The 23,682-nt window shown below is 41.9% G+C and overlaps 4 protein-coding genes across 4 annotated transcripts in view; 1 reads left to right on the top strand and 3 right to left on the bottom strand.

The window, feature by feature from the left end:
- The window catches only part of LOC147329904 (uncharacterized), a 195,341-nt gene that overhangs the window by 34,522 nt on the left and 137,137 nt on the right, over positions 1-23,682 (bottom strand). The window lies entirely within an intron of this gene.
- Positions 1,861-5,473, bottom strand: LOC147329911 (uncharacterized). The gene has a single exon (XM_086291323.1). It carries the CDS (start codon positions 4,826-4,828, stop codon positions 3,380-3,382), a length of 1,449 nt encoding a protein of 482 aa, XP_086147449.1. The 5' UTR covers positions 4,829-5,473; the 3' UTR covers positions 1,861-3,379.
- Positions 9,052-10,660, bottom strand: LOC147329912 (uncharacterized). The gene has a single exon (XM_086291326.1). It carries the CDS (start codon positions 10,562-10,564, stop codon positions 9,155-9,157), a length of 1,410 nt encoding a protein of 469 aa, XP_086147452.1. The 5' UTR covers positions 10,565-10,660; the 3' UTR covers positions 9,052-9,154.
- Positions 15,009-23,633, top strand: LOC147329913 (mitochondrial tRNA methylthiotransferase CDK5RAP1-like). The gene is made up of 13 exons (XM_086294155.1): positions 15,009-15,776; positions 15,855-15,958; positions 16,043-16,077; positions 16,163-16,263; positions 16,336-16,546; positions 16,634-16,754; positions 18,169-18,399; positions 18,487-18,584; positions 18,682-18,737; positions 19,018-19,148; positions 19,247-19,396; positions 20,173-20,313; positions 23,322-23,633. The coding sequence occupies exons 1-13, from the start codon at positions 15,491-15,493 to the stop codon at positions 23,451-23,453; spliced, it is 1,797 nt and encodes a 598-aa protein (XP_086150281.1). The 5' UTR covers positions 15,009-15,490; the 3' UTR covers positions 23,454-23,633.

The raw sequence follows: 23,682 nt of genomic DNA on the forward strand, positions 1-23,682 counted from the left end.
TAGTGTTCGCTAATTGACTTTACCGGGGATTACATTTATTACAACGTTACTGCGTGGAAGTGATCATAGTGTATGCTTATGAACGCGAGTGGTAGGTGTTATTAGTGCGACTTTACCCTTAATTAGTTTTCCCACCGGAAGTAGAGTTGTTTATGCGACGTGATTGCTAGAGCAGTCCCAAACAATCGATCGCGTTTATTAACAGACCAATTCTCTCCAAACTTTTAGGGTAAGCTAGACTCGAGATATGGTTGCAATAATACGAACAAGGGCGCAACAGCATATTGACAATGGCGAGAACTTTAATATTTACATTGTGTTAGTGCACCCATCGCTCCGCATCCTTAACGCTACATTGATGTCGAGAGTCTCTGACACAGCTGTGCTCTGCAGCACAGACACCCTGCTTATCTGTGATTCGGCCAGACTGGTGTTGAACTCCAAAGACATGCGCGGGGTTAGGTTAGTTGGCTGTTGGTGTGAGTGGTTGTCTGAGTCTCTCTAATAACCCTCCAACAGACTGGCGACCTGTCCAGGGTGTACTTTTGCCCTATGACAGCTGGAATACAACCTGAATAAAATAAGTAGGAGAAAATGAATGATGTTTATGAACTGTAGTTAATGTAGTCAGACAATAAGTTACCGAGCAACAGGCCACAAGTCTTGGTGCAGAATCATACTAAGATTTAAAAAATAAAATGTTGGCACTGGTGTTTGAAACAGTATACTGTCAGTAAGACTGGAGCAACTGCACACATCTGGAAACTAATAACTAGAGTAGTTAGTAACATTTTGTTACTGCATCCATTTAGCCAGGTATAATTAGCATGTCTACATACATGTCATTTCTAATGTGGTCCTATGTGGTATGTTGTAGGACAGTGAAGTGTCTGACACTGACCATGTAGCAGTGCCTGAGAACACTGGTATGGAGGGGGAGAACGCACCTCTTTACTGTATTTGTCGGAAACCAGACATCAACTGCTCCATGATGTAAGTATATATCAGTTTTATATTTGCAGTATGCGCAGTAGGGGTGGGCGCTAGCTTCAGCAATGTTATCAGAGATTTTTTTTTTTTAAATGAAGAGCTTCTATTTCGAGAAAACTACCAATAAGGATATATGCACAGATATAGAAAACAATACTGTAACATTTTATTGATGCTTGCAGTTTGGAGGAAGCAGTATTTGCAAGTGTAACTAAATTCCAGGCATTTTCCATCCTTCTTTTCCTATCAGCTTTTTTCTAATTGTCAGTGTGAACCAAGGTGTCAGCAGCAGCATTATAGTGCAAAAGTAGTGACCCAGCATAGATCAAATGTAAGCACAAAAGTAGTGACCCAGCATAGATCAAATGTAAGCACAAAAGTAGCCAAGGTAGTGTTTTTCCTGGAAATTTTAAGTGAAAGGATAAAGTAACTGCTTACCACTTTAGTTTAACAATGATTAATGAAATGTAACCGTGTAACTCATCAGCAGTCTGCACAGTATGGTCACATATTAAAACTGAAGAATATGTTGTACTTGTTGTAGTGTTTCATCATGGGTCCAGTTTTTACCCAGGTGCTTAAAGCCCTTCTTTACCCTCATGTAACACCAACAGTAATTTCCAACCACTATTTCCTGTTCCTGTCAGTCAAACAAACAGACGACAAACATCTTCTATAAACAGGAATAATGTCATTTTATCGCATTAGAAAACATCTAATCTAGCGTTGATATTACACTGCTGTTTAGTGTCTGGCTGATCTCAGTGTCACCAAAATATCTGCCCTACATGTCAAACAATGAGAGAACTTGAAACAGTAACATCACCTAGCAGCTTATTTTAATTAGCCAGCAAACAAACATTAGCACTAACATTGCTATTATTATAGTCCCAGTTAATTGACTTTGAATAGCTTTATTTCAAAAGTAATTTTACAATTTCACAGCCATTTAGCTGTGTTAACTGTACATGCTGTAGGTCATAAGGCGTGCATGGATCATTTTTATAATCAGCCTCTTATCTTTTGTCCACCACAGGCTTTGCCATGATAAATTGGTCAGTTGACAACCAGGAGCCGTACACCTTAACCTCAGAGGCCAGGACATCCAAGCGCAGTGCGAACACGAACTTCTTTAAATGGGATGCAAGATGGACTACAGAGGGCCACCCCGTCGCCAGACAACCAAGTGCTGTCCCTGTCCACGGCCAGTGTGAGAAGGACTCTCACTAAAGTCAACCCACACAAAGCTGCTGGACCAGACAATATACCTGGACGCGTGCTCGGAGCCCGTGCTGACCAGCTGACTGATGTCCTAGCGGGCATCTTTAACATCTCCCTGAGTCAAGCTGTTGTGCCACAGTGCTTTAAAACCACCACCATCATCATACCTGTCCCCAGACCTTCCCAAAGCCTAATTACACAATGATTGCCTGAGCCTATTCTTGTTAAATGATGAAAAACTCAAAGGCACGTTTGGGCAGTGGATCTGTGTGAAATCAGCAGCTTGCAAAACTAAATCAAAATGTGTGCTATTGATTCTAAAAATAGAAATCACAATAAAGTTCAACATTTACTAAAACCGCCATTCAGTCATCTGAGAGTCTTTACTCATGAAATTATAACGGTTAGATGAATGTATATGCAGTGATTTACTGATCAATGATAAAAGGGGAGATTTATGCAGTAACGAAGACTGTCATGAAAAGTATTTGGCATCTGATCTCCTGTAACCTGCGGAGCTAAGCTGTTTTACCAGCTCTGCTCTCTGATTTTTCTTTTATGAAAAAACACAAGTTGTCAAAGTTATTTGTTTGCAAATGTATTTCAGAAATATCGACATACTTTTTTTTAATCAGCAGAAACTTTATGTCAGTAGTGCAAAAACCTGCACTGATCTGACCTCATTTCTTCCTCATCCTGATTCCTGACCTGGGAAGGGAGAGAAATATTTGTTTTTGTTTGTCTTCTTGTTTTATTTAATTCCTTGTGGGATTTGGATCCAACACGTAAAGTATGCATATTATGCACACACACAAACACACATGCAGCTATTACCCATTTCTTGTATTCTTGAATAAAGACATTGATTTGACACATTTAATTAGTGACCAATTGTTTTTATTGTTCAATTATTAAGAAAAAAGAGAAGGTGGGGGTGGGTGGGATGTAAAGAAGAGCGTAAAGTAAAGGGAGAGAGGAGAGAAAACCCCAACAATCCCCTCTGAGCAAGCACGAGGCGACAGTGGATAGGAAAAACTCCCTTTAAAGGAAGAAACCTATGACAGAACCAGGCTCTAGAGGGGGCAGTCAACTGTCGGGACTGGTTGGGGGGTGACTGTGAAAAGAGGGGAGGGAGATGGGAGAGGTGTTGGGGGGAGGGGGGGGGGAATTAAGCTGGAGCAGAGGTGGGGGAAGAAGAGGTGACATTGGCAGTAGTGAAAGAAGGAGTGTTCTTCCTCCAGAAGAAGCGTTTTTTCTTTTTCTGCTTTTTCTCGAGGATGAGGATCAGCTCCTCGATTTTTTCTGTGTTTTGCTTCTGCAGCTTGTTGCATTTTTTCTGCACTTCTTCTTTTTCGGCTTGTTTTTCTTCCAACCTTTCTTTCAGCACTTTAGATGTTGCCTCCTGTTTTTGCAGCTTTTCATTTTCTCCTTCCAGCTCAGATGCTTTGAACTTCATTTTGTTGTAAAGTTCTTGCAGGTTTTGGTTTTTCTTCTCAAACTCCTGGAGAAGAAGTTTTTCTTCTCTCTGCTTACCGACCAGCTGTTCTCTCTCTTGAAGCAGGTCTTGATATTTGTGCAGTGTCTCATCGAACTTTACCTGCAGCATCCTGTTGTTTCCCTCCATGAGCTGGAGTTGGCACTCCATGTCTCCCTGCTTTCTGTCCAGCTGCTCTTTCTCTTGAAGGATTTCTTTATTTTGTTGCAGAGCTTCATCAAGCTTTCCTTGCAAGCTTTCATTTTGTTGCTTGATGCTCTGAAGATTGGAATCCATTTCTTTTTGTTTGATTTCTTGTTCCCTTTTCTCTTGGAGAAGCTTCTCGTTTGCTTGCTCTGTGCGATCAAGCCTTTTTTTGTCTACACTGTACATTAGCTCCATGTCTCGGAGATTGGAGTGCAGCCCTCTCTTCTTCGTGCTGTCTTGCATCTTCTCTTGGAGGAGTTTTCTATTTTGCCGCAGAGCTTGATCAAGCTTTCCTTGCAAGCTTTCATTGTGTTGCTTGATGCTCTGAAGCTTGGAATGCATTTCTTTCTCTTTTAACTCCTGTTGCCTTTTCTCTTGGAGAAGCTTTTCATTTTCTTGCAGTGTGCGATCAAGCCTTTTTTTGTCTACACTGTACATTAGCTCCATTTCTTGGAGATTGCTCTGCAGCCCTCTCTTCTTCATGCCATCTTGTTTCTTCTCTTGGGCAAGGTTTTTATTTTGTTGCAGGGCTTCATCAAGTTTTCCTTGGAGCTCCTGGTTCTTTTTGTCCATGTCTTGGAGATCCTGTTGTTTCTCCTCAATAATAGCTTCCTTTTCTTGAAGCTGGTATGATAACTTTTTTAGTTGAGCGCTCTTTCGCTCATTTTCCTCCATCAAGAACTTAATGTTCTCTGTGTTTCTGAGCGCTTCAGCCTCCATTTCTTCCAAACGCTTTTCCTCTAGTTCCACTTGGTCACACCAAGGAAGAGAGGAAATGGAAGAGTCTAGTGGCTCATCCCAAGGAAGAGTGTAGGCGTCAACTTCTTGTCCCTTTGGATTTGTTTGAGACATGTTGTGTCTGGATACAGTTACAATTGCAAAGGATCCAAATATTTCAAAAGGCTTTTCTGGCGAACGGTTCAATGCTGCACACATCAAGGCTGCGAGAAACGGACTAAAAGTCGTTGCTCTTCACCCCTATTTATAGGTTTTTGGATCAAAGGATCAAAGGAAAGAATGGTGGTAAGATTCTACATGTGTGTGACGTCATAATTCTGTAAGGCAATGAGGTTGTCACGTGATATTTTTGGAGGAGGGCATTTTTCAACTTGGACAAATTATCAGTAAAGTTTCAATCTCTGTTATTTTCCCCCAAAAACGTGTTGTCGCAATAATGTTTTCTACTGTAATTGGTGCCAACAGATGGCGCAGTTTAAAGTTGGCTGTTACTCTGCCCAGGCTGCTACCATAGAAGAAGAATGTAGACCGATGTCCGCTGATCGTTTCCGTGTAAATCTTAGCATTGCTTTAGCCGTCAAGCTAAAGGTTTAGCTTCATACTGCCATATTTTCAGAGGAACAAAATATTTAAACGGTCTCAGATCATGGTGAGTATTTGAAAAAATGTTTATTTAATGTGAAGCCTGTCATGTGGAAAGGTTAGCAAGCGTAATTTTGCCTATTGTGTTATACACGGGTGCTTACATCCGAGTAGTGTTGATCTTTTCTAAGATCCATGGGTTTATCCAACGAGCAGCTAAGTCACCGTTATATCTGTAATTTTGTGTGCAACGTCTTAATGCAAAAACAAAAACAAAAACACAATGCGTTTTTAAGCTCTCTCTGCGTTCACTGCCTCTGCAAGTGTCAAACTTCCTCGCTTTAGCTGATGCTAACCAACATTAGCGCTTACGGTTCGTATATAAACACAACTGTCAGCCCTTCACTTTTGGTGCCGACAACATTTTGAGCATTTTCTACAGTTTGTGAAATGGTCGCCATTGGCATTACATGCCAGTAGTGTTCGCTAATTGACTTTACCGGGGATTACATTTATTACAACGTTACTGCGTGGAAGTGATCATAGTGTATGCTTATGAACGCGAGTGGTAGGTGTTATTAGTGCGACTTTACCCTTAATTAGTTTTCCCACCGGAAGTAGAGTTGTTTATGCGACGTGATTGCTAGAGCAGTCCCAAACAATCGATCGCGTTTATTAACAGACCAATTCTCTCCAAACTTTTAGGGTAAGCTAGACTCGAGATATGGTTGCAATAATACGAACAAGGGCGCAACAGCATATTGACAATGGCGAGAACTTTAATATTTACATTGTGTTAGTGCACCCATCGCTCCGCATCCTTAACGCTACATTGATGTCGAGAGTCTCTGACACAGCTGTGCTCTGCAGCACAGACACCCTGCTTATCTGTGATTCGGCCAGACTGGTGTTGAACTCCAAAGACATGCGCGGGGTTAGGTTAGTTGGCTGTTGGTGTGAGTGGTTGTCTGAGTCTCTCTAATAACCCTCCAACAGACTGGCGACCTGTCCAGGGTGTACTTTTGCCCTATGACAGCTGGAATACAACCTGAATAAAATAAGTAGGAGAAAATGAATGATGTTTATGAACTGTAGTTAATGTAGTCAGACAATAAGTTACCGAGCAACAGGCCACAAGTCTTGGTGCAGAATCATACTAAGATTTAAAAAATAAAATGTTGGCACTGGTGTTTGAAACAGTATACTGTCAGTAAGACTGGAGCAACTGCACACATCTGGAAACTAATAACTAGAGTAGTTAGTAACATTTTGTTACTGCATCCATTTAGCCAGGTATAATTAGCATGTCTACATACATGTCATTTCTAATGTGGTCCTATGTGGTATGTTGTAGGACAGTGAAGTGTCTGACACTGACCATGTAGCAGTGCCTGAGAACACTGGTATGGAGGGGGAGAACACACCTCTTTACTGTATTTGTCGGAAACCAGACATCAACTGCTCCATGATGTAAGTATATATCAGTTTTATATTTGCAGTATGCGCAGTAGGGGTGGGCGCTAGCTTCAGCAATGTTATCAGAGATTTTTTTTTTTTAAATGAAGAGCTTCTATTTCGAGAAAACTACCAATAAGGATATATGCACAGATATAGAAAACAATACTGTAACATTTTATTGATGCTTGCAGTTTGGAGGAAGCAGTATTTGCAAGTGTAACTAAATTCCAGGCATTTTCCATCCTTCTTTTCCTATCAGCTTTTTTCTAATTGTCAGTGTGAACCAAGGTGTCAGCAGCAGCATTATAGTGCAAAAGTAGTGACCCAGCATAGATCAAATGTAAGCACAAAAGTAGTGACCCAGCATAGATCAAATGTAAGCACAAAAGTAGCCAAGGTAGTGTTTTTCCTGGAAATTTTAAGTGAAAGGATAAAGTAACTGCTTACCACTTTAGTTTAACAATGATTAATGAAATGTAACCGTGTAACTCATCAGCAGTCTGCACAGTATGGTCACATATTAAAACTGAAGAATATGTTGTACTTGTTGTAGTGTTTCATCATGGGTCCAGTTTTTACCCAGGTGCTTAAAGCCCTTCTTTACCCTCATGTAACACCAACAGTAATTTCCAACCACTATTTCCTGTTCCTGTCAGTCAAACAAACAGACGACAAACATCTTCTATAAACAGGAATAATGTCATTTTATCGGATTAGAAAACATCTAATCTAGCGTTGATATTACACTGCTGTTTAGTGTCTGGCTGATCTCAGTGTCACCAAAATATCTGCCCTACATGTCAAACAATGAGAGAACTTGAAACAGTAACATCACCTAGCAGCTTATTTTAATTAGCCAGCAAACAAACATTAGCACTAACATTGCTATTATTATAGTCCCAGTTAATTGACTTTGAATAGCTTTATTTCAAAAGTAATTTTACAATTTCACAGCCATTTAGCTGTGTTAACTGTACATGCTGTAGGTCATAAGGCGTGCATGGATCATTTTTATAATCAGCCTCTTATCTTTTGTCCACCACAGGCTTTGCCATGATAAATTGGTCAGTTGACAACCAGGAGCCGTACACCTTAACCTCAGAGGCCAGGACATCCAAGCGCAGTGCGAACACGAACTTCTTTAAATGGGATGCAAGATGGACTACAGAGGGCCACCCCGTCGCCAGACAACCAAGTGCTGTCCCTGTCCACGGCCAGTGTGAGAAGGACTCTCACTAAAGTCAACCCACACAAAGCTGCTGGACCAGACAATATACCTGGACGCGTGCTCGGAGCCCGTGCTGACCAGCTGACTGATGTCCTAGCGGGCATCTTTAACATCTCCCTGAGTCAAGCTGTTGTGCCACAGTGCTTTAAAACCACCACCACCATCATACCTGTACCAAAGACAGCTACAGGCTCGGAGTTGGAAGACAATGGACGATGCGATCTCATTGGCCCTCCACCTAGCCCTATCACAACTGGATCAATGCAACGCCCATCTAAGAATGCTGCTCAATGATTTCATCTTAGCATTCAACACCATCATTGTCCAGCAGCTGATCAGCAAGCTGGACCTGCTCAGACTTATCACCTCCACCTGCAACTGGATCCTGGACTTTCTTACTGATAGACCCCAGACACTACAGGTTGGAAATATAAGATCCAACACCATCACACTGAGCACAGGAGTCCCCCCAGGGATGTGTGCTGAGCCCGCTACTCTTCACGCCGAAGACTGCACCTCCAGCTCCAACATGTGATGATTCAATGTTGTGATTGCTTGTGATTGATAACAAAAGCAAACGACATTATCAAGCTTGCAGATGACACCACAGTGGTGGTACTCATCAGGGACGATGATGATGCGGCATACAGGGAGGAGGTGCAGCGGCTGGCGCTTTGGTGGCAGGACAAGAATCTATGTCTCAATGTTGACAAGACAAAAGAGCTGATTGTTGACTTTAGGAAAACCGAGGCTGTCCATCTCTCGCTCAGCATTGCTGGTGTCACTGTAGACGGAGTGAAGAGCACCAGATTCCTCAGTGTTCACTTCATAGAGGACCTGTCCTGGACCAGTAACACCAAATCAGTGACAAAAAGAGCTCGGCAGTGACTGCATTTCAAGAGACGACTGAAGAAGGTGCGCCTCCCCAAACCCATCCTTAACACCTTCTACAGGGGTACCGTACAGGGGTACCTTGTGATGCTGTTATGAAGTCCAGGGTCAGCCAAACACAAAATACAGACGAGTCCTTGGTCCCCAGACCGTGACAACGACAGTTCATTCTTGAATGAAGACACTAATCAGACAGTTGTAAAATAGAGCCAATTGTGTTTATTAAAATATGGAGGAAATGGAAGGGGGGGGGTGTTGTAGAGACGAGGGTAATGGAAAGGGATAGAAAGGAGCAAAGAGAAAAAGGAGAGAAAACCCAAACAATCCCCTCTGAGCAAGCACTATGCGGAGAGGAGAGGGGAAAATTAAGCTGGAGCAGAGGTGGAGGAAGACGAGGTTTCATCAGCAGTAGTAAAAGCAGGAGTGTCCCTCCTCCGGAAGAAGCAGAAGCGTTTTTTCTTCTTTTGCAGCAGCTTTTCGACGAGCACTTTTTTTTCTAGGATCAGGGTGCTCAGCTCATCGATTGTTTCTCTATTTTGCTGCTCAAGTTTCTTGCACGTTTTCTCCACTGCTTCTAATTTGGCGTCTTTTTCATCCAACCTTTCTTTCAGTTGTTTAGATGTTGCCTCCTCTTTTTCATTTTCTGCTACCAGTTCTGTTGTTTTGTTTTTCATTTTGTTGTAAAGTTCTTGCAGGTTTTGGTTTTTCTTCTCAAACTCCTGGAGAAGAAGTTTCTCTTCTTTCTGCTTTATGACCTGCTGTTCTTTCTCTTCAAAGATTTCTTGATATTTTTGCAGAGCTTCGTCAAGCTTTCCTTGCAAGCCTTCGCTGTGTTTCTTAGCGCTCTGAAGCTTGCAGCCCATTTCTTTTTCTTTGATCTCCTGTTGCTTTTTTGCTTGAAGCAACTCCTCAGACTTTTGGAGTGTGTTATTAAGCATTGCCCGCAGCATCCTTTCTTCTCCCTGCATCTGTTGGAGTTGGTACTGTGTGTCTTTCTGCTTCCTTTCCAGCTGTTTTTTGTCTTGGATGATTTCTTCATGTTTTTGCAGCGCTTCGTCAAGCTTTCCTTGCAAGTCTTGGTGTTTTTTCTTGGTGGTCTGAAGCTTGAAATCCATTTCTTGTTGTTGGATCTCATGTTGCCTTTTCTCTTGCAGCAACTCCTCATAGTTGTGCAGTGTCTTATCAAGCCTTGCCTGCAGCATCCTGTCTTTTTCCTGTATTTGTTGGAGTTGGCACTCCATGTCTTTCTGCTTGCAAGCCATTTCTTTTTGCTTGATCTCATGTTGCCTCTTCTCTTGACGAAGATCTTCATTTGCTTTCAGTTGGTAATCAAGCCTTGCTTTTAGCACTCTGTGTTGTATCTCCGTGTTTTGGAGTTGAAACTTCATGTCTTTCTGCTTTCTGTCCTCTTGTTTCTTCTGTTGGAGGATTTCTGTATTTTTTTGCAGAGCTTCATCAAGCTTTGCTTGGAGCTCTTGGATCTTTTTGTCCTTATCTAGGAGTTCCCATTGTTTCTCATCAATAACAGCTTCCTTATCTTGAAGCTGGTAGGACAGCTTTTTAAATTCGGCGCTCTTTTTCTCATTTTCTTGTGTCAATAACACAATCTTCTCTCTGCTGACGAGATTTTCATTCTCTAATTCTTCCAAGCGCTTGTCCTCTACTTCTACCTGTTCACACCAAGGAAGAGAGGAGAGGTAAGGGTCTAGTGGTTGATCCCAGGGAAGAGCGTAGGGGTCAACTTCTTGTCCGTTTGGATCTTCTCTTTGACACATGTTGAGGTCTGGATGCACTGACTTTGCAAAGGATCCAAAAGTTTTTGACCAAAAGCTCCTTTGACCAAAAGTTTTGAAATGCTTCTCTGGCGAAGATTCGAAAGCTGCGAACTTAAATGCTGCCAATAACGGACTAAAAGTGGTTGCTTTTCACCCCTATTTATGGGTTTTAAGGATCAAAGGATCAAAGGATCAGATTGGTGGTATGATTCTAAATGTGTGTGATATCATCATTCTTTTAGCCAATGAGTGTGTCACAGGACATTTGTGGAAGAGGGCATTTTTTAAATTGGACAAATTATCAGTAAAGTTTCAATCTCTGTTATTTACCATAGAGTCTGCACAGTATGGTCACATATTAAAACTGAAGAATATGTTGTACTTGTTGTAGTGTTTCATCATGGGTCCAGTTTTTACCCAGGTGCTTAAAGCCCTTCTTTACCCTCATGTAACACAACAGTCATTTCCAGCCACTGTTTCCTGTTCCTGTCACTCAAACAAACAGACGACAAACATCTTCTCTAAACTGGAATCATTTCAGTTTATCGGATTAGAAAACCTCTAATCTAGCGTTGATATTACACTGCTGTTTAGTGTCTCGCTAATCTCAGTGTCACCAAAATATCTGCCCTACATGTCAAACAATGAGAGAACTTGAAACAGTACCATCACCTAGGAGCTTATTTTAATTAGTGCTAACGTTTTGTTTGCTGGCTAACATTGCTATTATTGTAGTCACAGTTAAATGACTTTGAATAGCTTTATTTCAAAAGGAACTTTGCAATTTCTCGGCCATTTAGCTGTGTTAACTGTACATGCTGTGTAGGTTATAAGGCGTGCATGGATCATTTTTATAATCAGCCTCTTATGTCATTGGGTGGAATTCATTTCTGTTCTGGGATTGAATAATTGGTTGATCACACCAGTACTTAACCACCAGATGACAACCCCCTGGTCCCCTCTCTCCAGCCTCCACCACCCAACAAACAGCCTGTCCTTCCAAGCTTACTTAGTGTCTTTGTCTGAAAACTTGCATGTATAACCCGATGTGTGTGTGTCTGGCGCTCGAGCATTTCCGTTGTAAATAGTTGTGAGTAGCTTTGTAAAGTAGCATTTTCGTGCCTTTCTCACTGTGTATGTATTGTCCACTGCAGCAGCCTAGTAGTGGTATGAAGCCCTTTCTGCTGACTCAGTTTTCTTTTTTGGTTGGATTTTTTTGTTGTTTTTTTAATCGGGAAGCTTGGGTACCTTTAGGGATTTTTTTGTTTGTTATTTTTGCATTGCTCACTGGCGATGTAAATAAATGGCTGCATATAAAGTATGCATATAAACACTCCACAGTGTTATATTTGACAGTTCAATGTCTCTTGAGAAACACTCTAAACAACTTGTCCGGAACAGTTTTTATCATCTAAGAAACATTTCTAAACTCAGGCTGCTGGTGTCAAAGGCAGAACTTGAGATGATTATTCATGCTTTTATCTCTTCTCGTTTGGATTATTGTAACGGTCTTTTTACGTGTCTTAACAAATCAGCTCTGGATCGCCTTCAGTCTGTACAGAATGCAGCGGCAAGACTTTTAACTGGTACAAACAAGAGGTCACACATTACTCCAGTTTTGGCTTCTCTTCATTGGTTGCCTGTAAATTTTAGGGTTCATTTTAAAATTTTAGTTGTAACTTTTAGAGCTCTGCATGGTGAAGCTCCCCAGTATATCTCTGACCTGTTGAAACCTCATGCTTCATCCCGAGCACTTAGGTCTTCAGGTCAGAGGCTACTGGTGGTCCCACGTACTAGATTTAAAACACGTGGGGATCGGGCTTTTCAGGCACTGGCACCTAGGCTGTGGAACTCTCTGCCGTTGTCTTTACGCTGTCTAGACTCTATACTGACTCCTTTAAAAAGCAGCTGAAGACATTTTTATACAAACGGGCTTTTAACTAATTTAATTAATTTTAACTTGTATGTCTGATCTTACTGTAAAGCACTTTGTGATTTTTATCTGTGAAATGTGCTATATAAATAAATTTTACTTACTTACTTAAAAGTACATTGTTTTTGCTCTTTCTTGGGTGGTGGGTTTGTGTGTGTGTGTGTGTGTGTGTGGGGGGGGGGGCATAACAAAAGCAAACGACATTATCAAGCTTGCAGATGACACCACAGTGGTGGTACTCATCAGGGATGATGATGATGCGGCATACAGGGAGGAGGTGCAGCGGCTGGCGCTTTGGTGGCAGGACAAGAATCTATGTCTCAATGTTGACAAGACAAAAGAGCTGATTGTTGACTTTAGGAAAACCGAGGCTGTCCATCTCTCGCTCAGCATTGCTGGTGTCACTGTAGACGGAGTGAAGAGCACCAGATTCCTCAGTGTTCACTTCATAGAGGACCTGTCCTGGACCAGTAACACCAAATCAGTGACAAAAAGAGCTCGGCAGTACCTGCATTTCAAGAGACGACTGAAGAAGGTGCGCCTCCCCAAACCCATCCTTAACACCTTCTACAGGGGTACCATACAGAGCACCCTAACCCGCTGCATCACAGTCTGGTATGGAAATTGCCACGCGTCCGACCGCAGAGCCCTCCAGAGGATTGTATGGTCTGCTGAGTGTGTTATTGGCAGCTCTCTACCCAGTCTACAGGACATTTGCACCTCACTCTGGATTGGGATAGCCACTAGCATCATGGCTGTCCAACATCAGCCCTCCCACCAACTGTTTACTCCCCTATGCTGCAGAAGACGACTGCGGCATGAGGAGCAAGTCAGCGAGATTGTCCAATAGCGTGAAAACGTGAAAAACTTAAAATGTCAAAAATCTACTTCATAATATAAATATCATTAAATAACTTTAGAAAGACTTCCATTTGACTCTTTACTTTTAATGTTATAAAAAATGTATTTTATTTTAAAAATAATCTTAAAATGGTATTCTACAAAATGTGCAGCAATTTACTTTGTTTGTTCTTTTTAGATGATAGTCTGTGAGGCCCGGGAAGACCGTATACCTGCATCTCTACAGTTTCTGTGCACTCCAGCCTCTTCTGTTCCATGTGAGGGGAAGGCAGGGGAAATTATCTCCATGAAAAGAAACAGATTCGGCCATCGCACAGTGGAACTAATTCTTAAATAAAATTTAAAAGGGGTTTCCTTAAATGCATCATGTTTTTAATTTGCAAGTTTATAAGCATTTTCCCTTTGCAGTTCACAATCAATTCTACCCCCAGGTCAAAAACATATATAAGAAAATTGGCCTAATATAATATTATATATAAACATACCTGTCCAGCTGTCCAGTGATTAATTGCATTAGTACATGGAGGCAGGACCTCACAGCAGAAGCATACTCCATAATCTGTTGTACATTATTACATGTATATTATATGTGTTTTTCAATTACTGTATTTACCGACATCAAGAAGTCACAAGTAAAGAAAGACCACACCGTGACACATGTTTAATCAAGGAAAGTTTATGTATCAAAATTGTTTATTAAACAAATAAACAACATTTTTTTCACCCCAAAAAATACATGTTCAAAGCAAGACAACGGTGGCCCAATATCAGACAGAAGTGTGAACTCTGCGCTGTAGAGTGGGCAGTCATAATGAAGCAGTTCGTTTCATTTTGGAGCTTCAAGCTGCTCTTCATATTTTTGGCCACCAGATGTGACCAGAGAGGACTGTGTTGAAAAGCTTCGAGTAATGAACCCTTTTTCAATACAAGCTTCAATGCTTCAGAAAGCTTCATTTGGCCATCACTACATTTTCCCCCCAAGCAGTCCGGCTCCTGAACACCATGCTGCTCTCCTCCACACTGGACTCTCTTCTTGGACTACAAAACACTCCCTCTCACTCCCGATACTTGCACTATTCTGTATTGCACTGTTCGTATCTGTCTGTGTATTGTATTTATTTATTCTAATTCTCATTGTTTTCTATTCTTACTCTCTCTGTATTCAAGAACAATAGTGTTGTACTCACTCTTAGTTTATCTTATTAATGTATAGTTGTATGTATGTATATTTAAAATTTTTCATTTTATTTTTACACTGTGCACCTTTGATCCAGGAGGGTGATATTTCGTCCTACTGTATACTTGAGTGTATATTGTTATGTTGACAATAAAACGCTACTTGACTTGAATTAAACTTGTGCATGAATGAATGAATGAGAAAACGCTCGATAGCTCAATCGATTCATGTAAATAACAAAACAAGCAAGCAAATAAACAAACACAAATCATTAACTTTTTATTTCATTCGCCACACTAATCTCGATCTCAACTGAGTTTTGGACAATAACCCAACGACATAAATCCGTCTCTCACCATCAATAACCCGATTCTGTAAATGTTAAAGTTCCCTTCAAAGCTTTGTCGCACATACGGAACCAGAGTTTAGACTAAGGAGATTATGACGACGGACCGTGAAGATGGACGTACAGTGACATTTTTGTCTAACGGACATTACGGACTTCTCGAGGATTTTCAGTCTGACATTTAATTATCTTTTACGACACAGTAACATCTTATTAACACACCAGATAAGCACCTGAATTGACTTAAAAACAAATTTTTTTACCTCATTTCGAGCTTCCTCTATGTTTGAAACAAACTTACTAGTATGTAGCAACACTTCACAAGAGTGACACGTTTTTCCGGGTTTCATTAGCGTCAGGTACTTGAAACAGGGAGTGACTCCTCTTGATACTAAGACATCTTTGGCTCCACATGATATCTGTACCTGAGTGACAATTCACTCGAGGTAGTTAGCACTCGTGCTGTATCTTACTGAGTAAAAAGGCACTTTTGACACTATGTTAGTTTTTAGGTTGCGGCAAAGGTAGCTAACTAAAATACATAGTCGCTCATTTCCAGATACACCCGATAGGGAATTACGAAGCCTTTGCTCTTGTGGTTAGCTAAGCATGGAGTACCTCAGGACTTTAAAACCCATATTTACAGTAACCCAACACTGGCCACCTGTCAGCCGCATCCAGGCTAGATACTGTTCTAAACTGGCTAGCGCTGTTGACACTGTGAGAGAAAAGAAGAAGACTGTAGACAAGTTCAAGAGTCGGCTATCATCTGGTCCAAGTTTTCAGGATTTCGTTAAAGGGCTTCCAGCTAACAGGAGCCGTGCTGCAGATGAAGAACCCTCAGAAAAGCATGACTATCTCTCTGAAGGCTTGTTGATGGGAAACTCAAGGAAAGGTCGGTGAAAGCCATTTGTTTACTTAGCTTTGAATGCTTGTGGTGATGCTAAAGGGGTTCTTTGGCTTATTGTTGCAGTTTATTTTGAAACCTATGGATGTCAAATGAATGTGAATGACACAGAGATAGCCTGGTCCATACTGCAGAAGAAGGGCTATCAGCGCACAGCTCATCTAAGCGAGGTACAGCTGACTTCTGGTTTTATTTTATGAATCTAGCAGAAGTAACTTTAATGCAGTTTGTTTAAGATGTGCGTGTACTTGCAGGCAGATGTTGTTCTTCTGGTAACGTGCTCTGTAAGGTAGGAGCAAAGATCAAACATGAAAAGTTTTGAAATTTAGTGCTAGGTGATGGCAGCTTTGCAACCTAATCTCTTTTCTTAACAGAGAAAAGGCTGAGCAAACAATATGGAATAGACTGCAACAACTAACAGCTATGAAGAGGAAACGATTAAAGACCCACACACCAATGAAAATTGGAATTTTAGGTGAGTAAGCTCTCATGCACTCAGATGATGGAGGTCACATTAAGGGTACGTTCATGGGTGTGTTTGTCTCAGGCTGTATGGCGGAGAGGCTGAAGATGGAGCTTCTGGAGCGAGAGAAGCTCGTAGATGTCCTCGCCGGTCCAGATGCATACCGGGACCTTCCGCGTCTCTTGGCTGTATCTGATGGAGGTCAGCAGGCGTGCAATGTGCTGCTCTCTTTAGAGGAGACCTATGCTGACGTCATGCCCGTCCACCACGCGCCTCGGGGGCACAGTGCTTTTGTGTATGTTGTTTATCAAATGGTTATCCGCCTTTTCCTGTAACAACGCATCTTCATACTGAATCTGCTGATGGTTTTGTGTACCGGCAGGTCCATCATGCGAGGCTGTGACAACATGTGCAGTTACTGCATTGTTCCCTTCACTCGAGGGAGAGAGAGGAGTCGACCCGTCCGCTCTATCCTGGAGGAAGTTCGTATGCTCTCTGATCAGGTAAGCTGTAACTTCAACATTAAGGTTGGTTGGAAAAACTCCTGCATTTGTAACCACGCAACAACAGAATAGGAAAAAAACAAAAAAGAAAGTGACTTTGTGTTTGTGTTTTATGATAAATGCAAAATCTATACAACAATAATTTAACATGACTTATGAAACAAACTCAATTCAGTTTTACTTATATAGCACCAAATCACGAGAAGAGTTGCCTCCAAGCACTTTATGTGGTAAGCAAAAGCCCAGACAATAAAACAACACCCCATGAGCACGCACTTGGCAACAGTGGGAAGGAAAAACTCCCTTTTAAACAGGAAGAAACCTCCAGCAGAACCAGGAAGGGACAGCTATCTGCTGTAACTGGTTGGGGTCGAGGGGAGATAAGACTGAAAACATATGCCATGTTCCTTTCAATAAAGGTTGAAACTATTGATTAAGACCATAATCTCGTCATGAAAGTGTTTATTGAGGTCATGCAATAAGGAAGTCGACAAAATTCTGTACAACCAGTCATTTTTTGATAATAACCCATAAATCATAGACTTCCTGCTATTATAAAAAAGTTTGTAGCTTCTAAGTCTGAAAAATGAAGTTTATGAAAAAGTACATGAAACCTTAAATCTTATTATGGCCAGCAGGGGGCAACAATGCCTCTTATCGTTAAAAAGATGTATGCATCTATAATCAGGGGTGCACATAAGTGGTCCGCAGGTACGTGTCTTTTATTTTGACAGCGCAAGCGCACCTGTGGACCACTTATGTGCACCCCTGATTATGAGTCAACTCACCTGATCTGTCACCTCAGCAATTGCGCTACTTGTCAGTTTGAGGTCTCAGTTGTTACAGTATGATGTTCATTGTGTAATTTAAACTGTCCAGTAAAGTAAAAAAGGAGCTAAAGCAGGGTATGCTTTACCATCTCATTAACAAATCGTTGGGCTGTGAGCTTGGAGCATCCCTCTGTTTCTCAGTCAGATCCACCCCTAACTGGTCTGGTATGGATAAAAGAAGCTAATGTGATGACAGTGAAAACCCTAACATTACAGAGACATTATCCCTCTTTTCTACACAGTAAATGCAATCTCCCTCTTGCTCTGAACATAGACTGTTGTACTGAAGGAATCCAAAGCTTGAATATGATTGGTCAGAGAGCTTTCAGTGCCCAAATATCATCCACCTTGTTTATAGATTCTCCAAATTCATATGTAGATGTGTGTTTATACAGTTTGCACTCTATAGGCAGTAGGCGAGTGCTTTAATAATTATGTCTGGTTCTCTGGTGTTGATTTTGATCCTTTTCTTCTGAATTATTCATGTGTCTGACACTGCTGCAAATTTCTCGTCCTTTGAGTTCAGCTCTCTAAAATGAACACTTGAGTGTGCCTGACGAGTGTGTGCTGGGTGCTTCTGTCAGGGTGTGAAGGAGGTGACGCTGCTGGGTCAGAATGTGAACAGCTACAGGGACACGTCAGACGAGCAGGTCTGTGGTTCAGATGCAACCAAGCTCAGCCGTGGCTTTAAGACAGTCTACCAGACAAAGCGGGGGGGTCTGCGCTTCTCTGACCTGCTCGACCAAGTGTCACGTATCGATCCCAACGTGAGGATCAGATTCACATCACCTCACCCCAAGGATTTTCCTGATGAGGTATTTTCTTTAATATGCTTTTCTTCCTTTGGATATTCACTTGGTTCAGTGAGCCCTGCTCACCTGGTCTGTGTGTCGATCTTACAGGTTTTGCATCTGATTGCGGAGCGAGGGAACATTTGTAAGCAGATCCACCTCCCAGCCCAGAGTGGAAGCAGCCGGGTCCTTAAAGCAATGCGTCGCGGGTAAGAGATTAGTTCACTAGCATATGACTTTGTGAAATTAAACTTAAACACCACTAATTGTCCTCATAACATGTTGTTTTCCTCCTAATATGTACAGCTACACCAGAGAGGCCTACCTCGATCTTGTGAGGAACATAAAGCAGATCATCCCAGGTACTAAAATCAGGTTTCTCCTTCAATTTGTCACCTGTCTCTGGGTATGATTATTACATTTAAACATTCATTTTACTACCTGAGTATCTTTCACTTGTGTGTAGAACGAATGTAAAGAGATCTTGGTATTGTCCATTCATTTTTAACAAAACTTTCTCCTTTTTCCGGGAGAATCCTGAATCTATCTGTAAAATTATAAAATACACTAAGAAATAAGGAAAAGCACCTTCTGTCCTCTTTAACCACAGTCTGTTTTACATAATTTCTGTTCGTGTGTCAGACGTGAGTCTCAGCAGTGACTTCATCTCAGGCTTCTGTGGTGAAACTGAGGACGACCACCAGCAGACTTTGTCTCTAATCAGAGAGGTGGGCTACAATGTGGGATTCCTTTTTGCTTACAGTATGAGAAAGGTGAGTTCTTCTTACTCTAGAACTCACTTACTTTCTTTTCACCCGTCCTTTAAATGATATGTGATGTAATTGTTTTTCCATGTCTGCCACACATTCAGAAGACGCATGCCTTCCACCGGCTCCAAGATGACATCCCAGTGGAGGTGAAGCAGCGAAGGCTGGAGGAGTGCATCACCGTGTTCAGAGGAGAAGCTGAAAGGGTCAACGCTGCTCTCATTGGCAGTACACAGCTTGTCCTGGTGGAGGGAGTGAGTAATACACACAGAGTTTACCAGTGTGTTATCAAAATTGTTTTTAAATATATGTTGACCTTCAAATAGCATGATTGCAGGTGGTAGAGCAGTGAACAGTAACTACGTCAGCCACACCCTTGAACCACAGGCCATATGTAAAGGATGGTGTAGCTGTTGTGATGTCACCCATTGGTTTTGGACATTTTGAGCTATATGAGTAAAACACAAACACAAATGTGCACAATTACTGCACAAACTGAAGCACACTTTGTACCTGGTAACAGCCCCATTATATGGCTATTCCATTAAAGAGGCACCAACAGCACATCGTCGAGAGGTCCAGTTCATTGAGTTGTATTAGCCCCCCTAACTTCAAGCCTTGCCAGTGTCCAAATGTACGTCTGTAAACGATGCATGACAGACCCGACCACATATTTGCACTTGTCGCTACACCTCTTTATTGCGGCTGTCGATTTACATACTCGGCTGCAGCTTTTCAGCTACAGCCTACACACAACAACAACAGGACATAGTTAATGTTTTAAGCCGGCAAGACCACGTCCCACCACAATGACATAGTAAAACAAAGTAATAGACTGTACTCATGCTTTTCAGTGCTGTTTAGTTAGATATTTTGACATTTGTTAAGGTTTGTGGTGGTTTACTTGCTGAGGAACTAAGTTTTTTGGCACTTCATTGTGGGCTTAAGGCCTGGATGTTGCTTCTTGACTGGAACTTAAATTGCTTTGAGTCGAAAGAAACTGAATTGGCTGCTTTTGATTTTTATTCAGGAAAGTAAAAGATCTGCTGAGGACCTGTGTGGAAGAACTGATGGCAATATGAAAGTGATTTTCCCCAAAGAGGACGTTCATGTTCAGCCTACAGCATTCAGCACTGTACCCATCAGTGTTGGAGACTATGTGCTGGTGAAGGTAGGATATAATTGATATAGACGGATGCAACTTTAAAGAATATCTGTTGTCTTCTAAAAAAACACAATTTATATGAGCAAGATGTTTGGCAGATTGAATGAGTGTTAGGCCACTACCTGAAATAGTCAAAGCCAAGTTTTAAGGGATCCTTTAGTGCAGTAGTTCCCAAACTACCGTACGCGTACCCTCGGGGGTACGCAAGTGGCTGTAGGGGGTACGCGTGGGTTGGGGTTGGAGTGGGGATCAAAAGTTTTAAAAGCCGAAATTTGCGCTAATGCAGTTTTTTTTGCCTGTCAAATACATGACTATATACCACCCTCTGGTGTTCAGCAAAAAAATAGCTCTGACAAAATACATGGGCGTGATTTGCCCAAATGACTGACACCTAACAGTTGAAGTTGCCTCCAAGCATTCAGTGCAGCGCGAAAATGGACAAGTGGTTAACAAGAAAAAAAGGCCCTACCACAGAGACACCGGCCACAACAACCAATAAGCTCATATCTGAAGATGCATTTTCCAGTGACCGCACAGGTGATTGTTCAACAACAATGTGTTCGTCAGATTTGGATGCTAGCAGTGCTAGCAGGGATGTATCTGTGGTTACTAGCCAAGTGGCTAGCATAGCTGGAGCCAGCCATGTGGAAAGTGATGAAGTGTCTGATGCGGAGCGTCAAAGTGGGAGAAAGCATGACAGCACGGACTGTAACACAACCTCATCAAAGAAGTGCAAATATGATGACAATTATATTTCGCTGGGGTTTACGTGTATAAATATTGGTGGATTTCCCCGGCCACAGTGTGTTATTTGTGCAAAAGTATTGTCTCAGAACTCAATGAAACCTTCACTTTTGCGCAGACATTTAGAGACAAATCATCCCCATTTGAAAAATAAACCAAGGGAATATTTTGAGCGACAGCTAAAATCACTTTCAACAAGTAAAACCTGCATTCAGGTGCCAGATCTTATGAATAAAAACAGACTACAAGCATCTTACATGGTCAGTTACAGAGTGGCTAAAAACAACAAACCCCACACTATTGTGGAGGACCTCATTCTCCCTGCTGCTTTAGATATGGTAGGGACAATGTTGGGGGAAAAGGCAAAAAAGACGATACAGTCCATTCCATCATCAAACAATACTGTCTTACGGCGCATCAATGCAATGTCAGAAAATGTTTTACAGCAGCTACTTCTGCGCATACGCCACAGTGAATGTTATGCAATACAGCTAGATGAGTCCACGGATGTGGCTGGCCTGGCGCATCTTCTCGTATATGTGCGCTACATTCATGAAGGAACCATCAAGGAGGACATGCTGTTCTGTAAACCGCTGGAACAAAGGACAACTGCCGCAGATATTTTTCAAAAGCTGGACACATTCATGAACACACATGGACTCGTGTGGGACAGATGTGTTGGCATCTGTACTGATGGCGCACGGGCCATGACTGGGAGACACGGAGGTGTGGTTTCGCGTGTGCAAGCAGTCGCGCCAGATGCCTCCTGGGTACACTGCAGCATCCACCGAGAGGCTCTTGCTGCAAAGGGAATACCTGTCCGTTTGAAACATGTTTTGGACACGAGTGTAAAAATGGTTAACTTTGTGAAAGCCAGGCCGCTGAACTCCCGCTTATTTGCTGCGTTGTGCAATGAGATGGGCAGCGAGCATGAGACATTATTACTCCACACAGAGGTTCGCTGGCTATCTAGAGGGAAAGTGCTGACCCGTTTCTTTGAGTTGAGGGATGAACTTAAAGTTTTCTTCAGTAACCATCCCTTTGAGCTGTCTGAACATTTGCATGATGAAGAGTACCTTACCTGCCTGGCTTATCTGTGTGATATATTTTCTCGTCTGAACGAGCTCAATCTCGGATTACAAGGCGTTTCTGCAACTATATTCAATGTTCAAGATAAAGTTGAGGCCATGATAAAGAAGTTAAACCTTTGGAAGAACTGCTTGGATACAAACAACACTGAAGTCTTTCCTGTGCTGCATGATTTTCTGTGCTCTAATGATCTCACACTATCTAAAAGTGTAAAGCGCGAATGTAACGTGCACCTTGAGGAGCTGGCGGTGCAGTTACGCCGATACTTCCCAGAGACGGACGGCTCAAATGATTGGATACGTCACCCGTTCACCGCCGTGCCTACTTCGTTATCACCGTCTGACCAGGAGAGCCTAATTGAAATCGCCACAGATGGATCTCTAAAAGTTGAACACGCTCAAAAGAACCTGGCGGATTTCTGGATAGGGCTGCGCACTGAACAGCCCGCTCTGGCTAAGCGCGCTGTCAAGACTCTGATGCCTTTCGCCACCACATACTTATGCGAAAAGGGATTTTCTGCTTTAACAAACATGAAAACAAAATACAGAGCAAGACTTTGTGTGGAAAACGATTTAAGACTCAGCCTTTCCCAAATTGAGCCAAACATTGAAGAGCTGTGTGCCTCTGCTCAAGCACATCCATCACATTAAATAAAGTTCTGTTTAATGAAAATTCATGGCCTTTATGCTCTCGACAAAAAAGTGAATTCTAATAAATCCTTTGATACACTGCTAGTATTAAGTAGTAAAGTTTGTTATTAAAACTCTGTCATTACTAAAAAATATTGATAAATTCATTTGGTGGTGAGAAATAATCGACTGTGCAGTATTTATCTTTATGCATGCGATATTGCAATGTATTTATAGACACTAATTAAGAGTCGTTCGTAGTAGGGGGTATGCGGCTGAGGGTGACATGTCTCAAGGGGTACGTGGCTGGAAAAAGTTTGGGAAGCACTGCTTTAGTGAATATATCATGTGTTTATGATGTATCATCATGTCAGCAGTTTAATGTTTCTGCTGTAAGCATTGGTTGATCCAACTTTAAATGCTGGGTACACTGTCACCAGTCAGGAAAGTGACTGGAAAAGTGTTTCAGGAATATTGATTATCTTGAATGTATAAATACGGTTCTTGTATTCAGTCTTTTATTCTCTGGCGTCTTCTTTTGTCTTGTTTTAGATCTTGTCTGCCAACTCCCAGAGCCTGAGAGGTCGAGCTCTCAGTCTCAGCTCCCTGAGAGCCAGAGAAGTGCACTGTAGGACTCCACCTGAGGACCAGCGTGATGAACATGTAGCTCACACTCAACCGTGACTTAAACATGTCACTGATTGATGGACTCGGATGATACCACATCGAACAGACTGCTACATTTCCTTCATCACTTGTTTGACGTTTTTGACAAATGGAGGATGCTTTCAGGTGGACTGTTGCAACAAGCTGTGAAAGTTTCACTTGTAAACAAACTATGGAAGTTTATTAAAAGCTGTTTGAACGATGCCTGACGGTGTTCTGTGTGATACATAAAGTGGCATTTTTTAAG

The sequence above is a fragment of the Aulonocara sp. 'chitande type north' Nkhata Bay genome, linkage group LG5 (assembly GCF_057382095.1).
Source record: "Aulonocara sp. 'chitande type north' Nkhata Bay isolate Kocher_YH1m ecotype deep benthic linkage group LG5, A_spYH_male_GT1.1, whole genome shotgun sequence".
In the NCBI taxonomy this organism is placed as follows: Eukaryota; Metazoa; Chordata; class Actinopteri; order Cichliformes; family Cichlidae; genus Aulonocara; species Aulonocara sp. 'chitande type north' Nkhata Bay.

What these genes read in the sequence shown, in the direction of transcription:
- LOC147329913 (XM_086294155.1), top strand. Translation starts at nt 15,491, where the DNA reads ATGGAGTACCTCAGGACTTTAAAACCCATATTTACAGTAACCCAACAC. An exon ending in GATGGGAAACTCAAGGAAAG is followed by an intron (nt 15,777 to 15,854) that starts GTCGGTGAAAGC and finishes TTATTGTTGCAG; the next exon opens with TTTATTTTGAAACCTATGGA. An exon ending in GCACAGCTCATCTAAGCGAG is followed by an intron (nt 15,959 to 16,042) that starts GTACAGCTGACT and finishes GTGTACTTGCAG; the next exon opens with GCAGATGTTGTTCTTCTGGT.
- LOC147329911 (XM_086291323.1), bottom strand. Translation starts at nt 4,828, where the DNA reads ATGTGTGCAGCATTGAACCGTTCGCCAGAAAAGCCTTTTGAAATATTT.
- LOC147329912 (XM_086291326.1), bottom strand. Translation starts at nt 10,564, where the DNA reads ATGTGTCAAAGAGAAGATCCAAACGGACAAGAAGTTGACCCCTACGCT.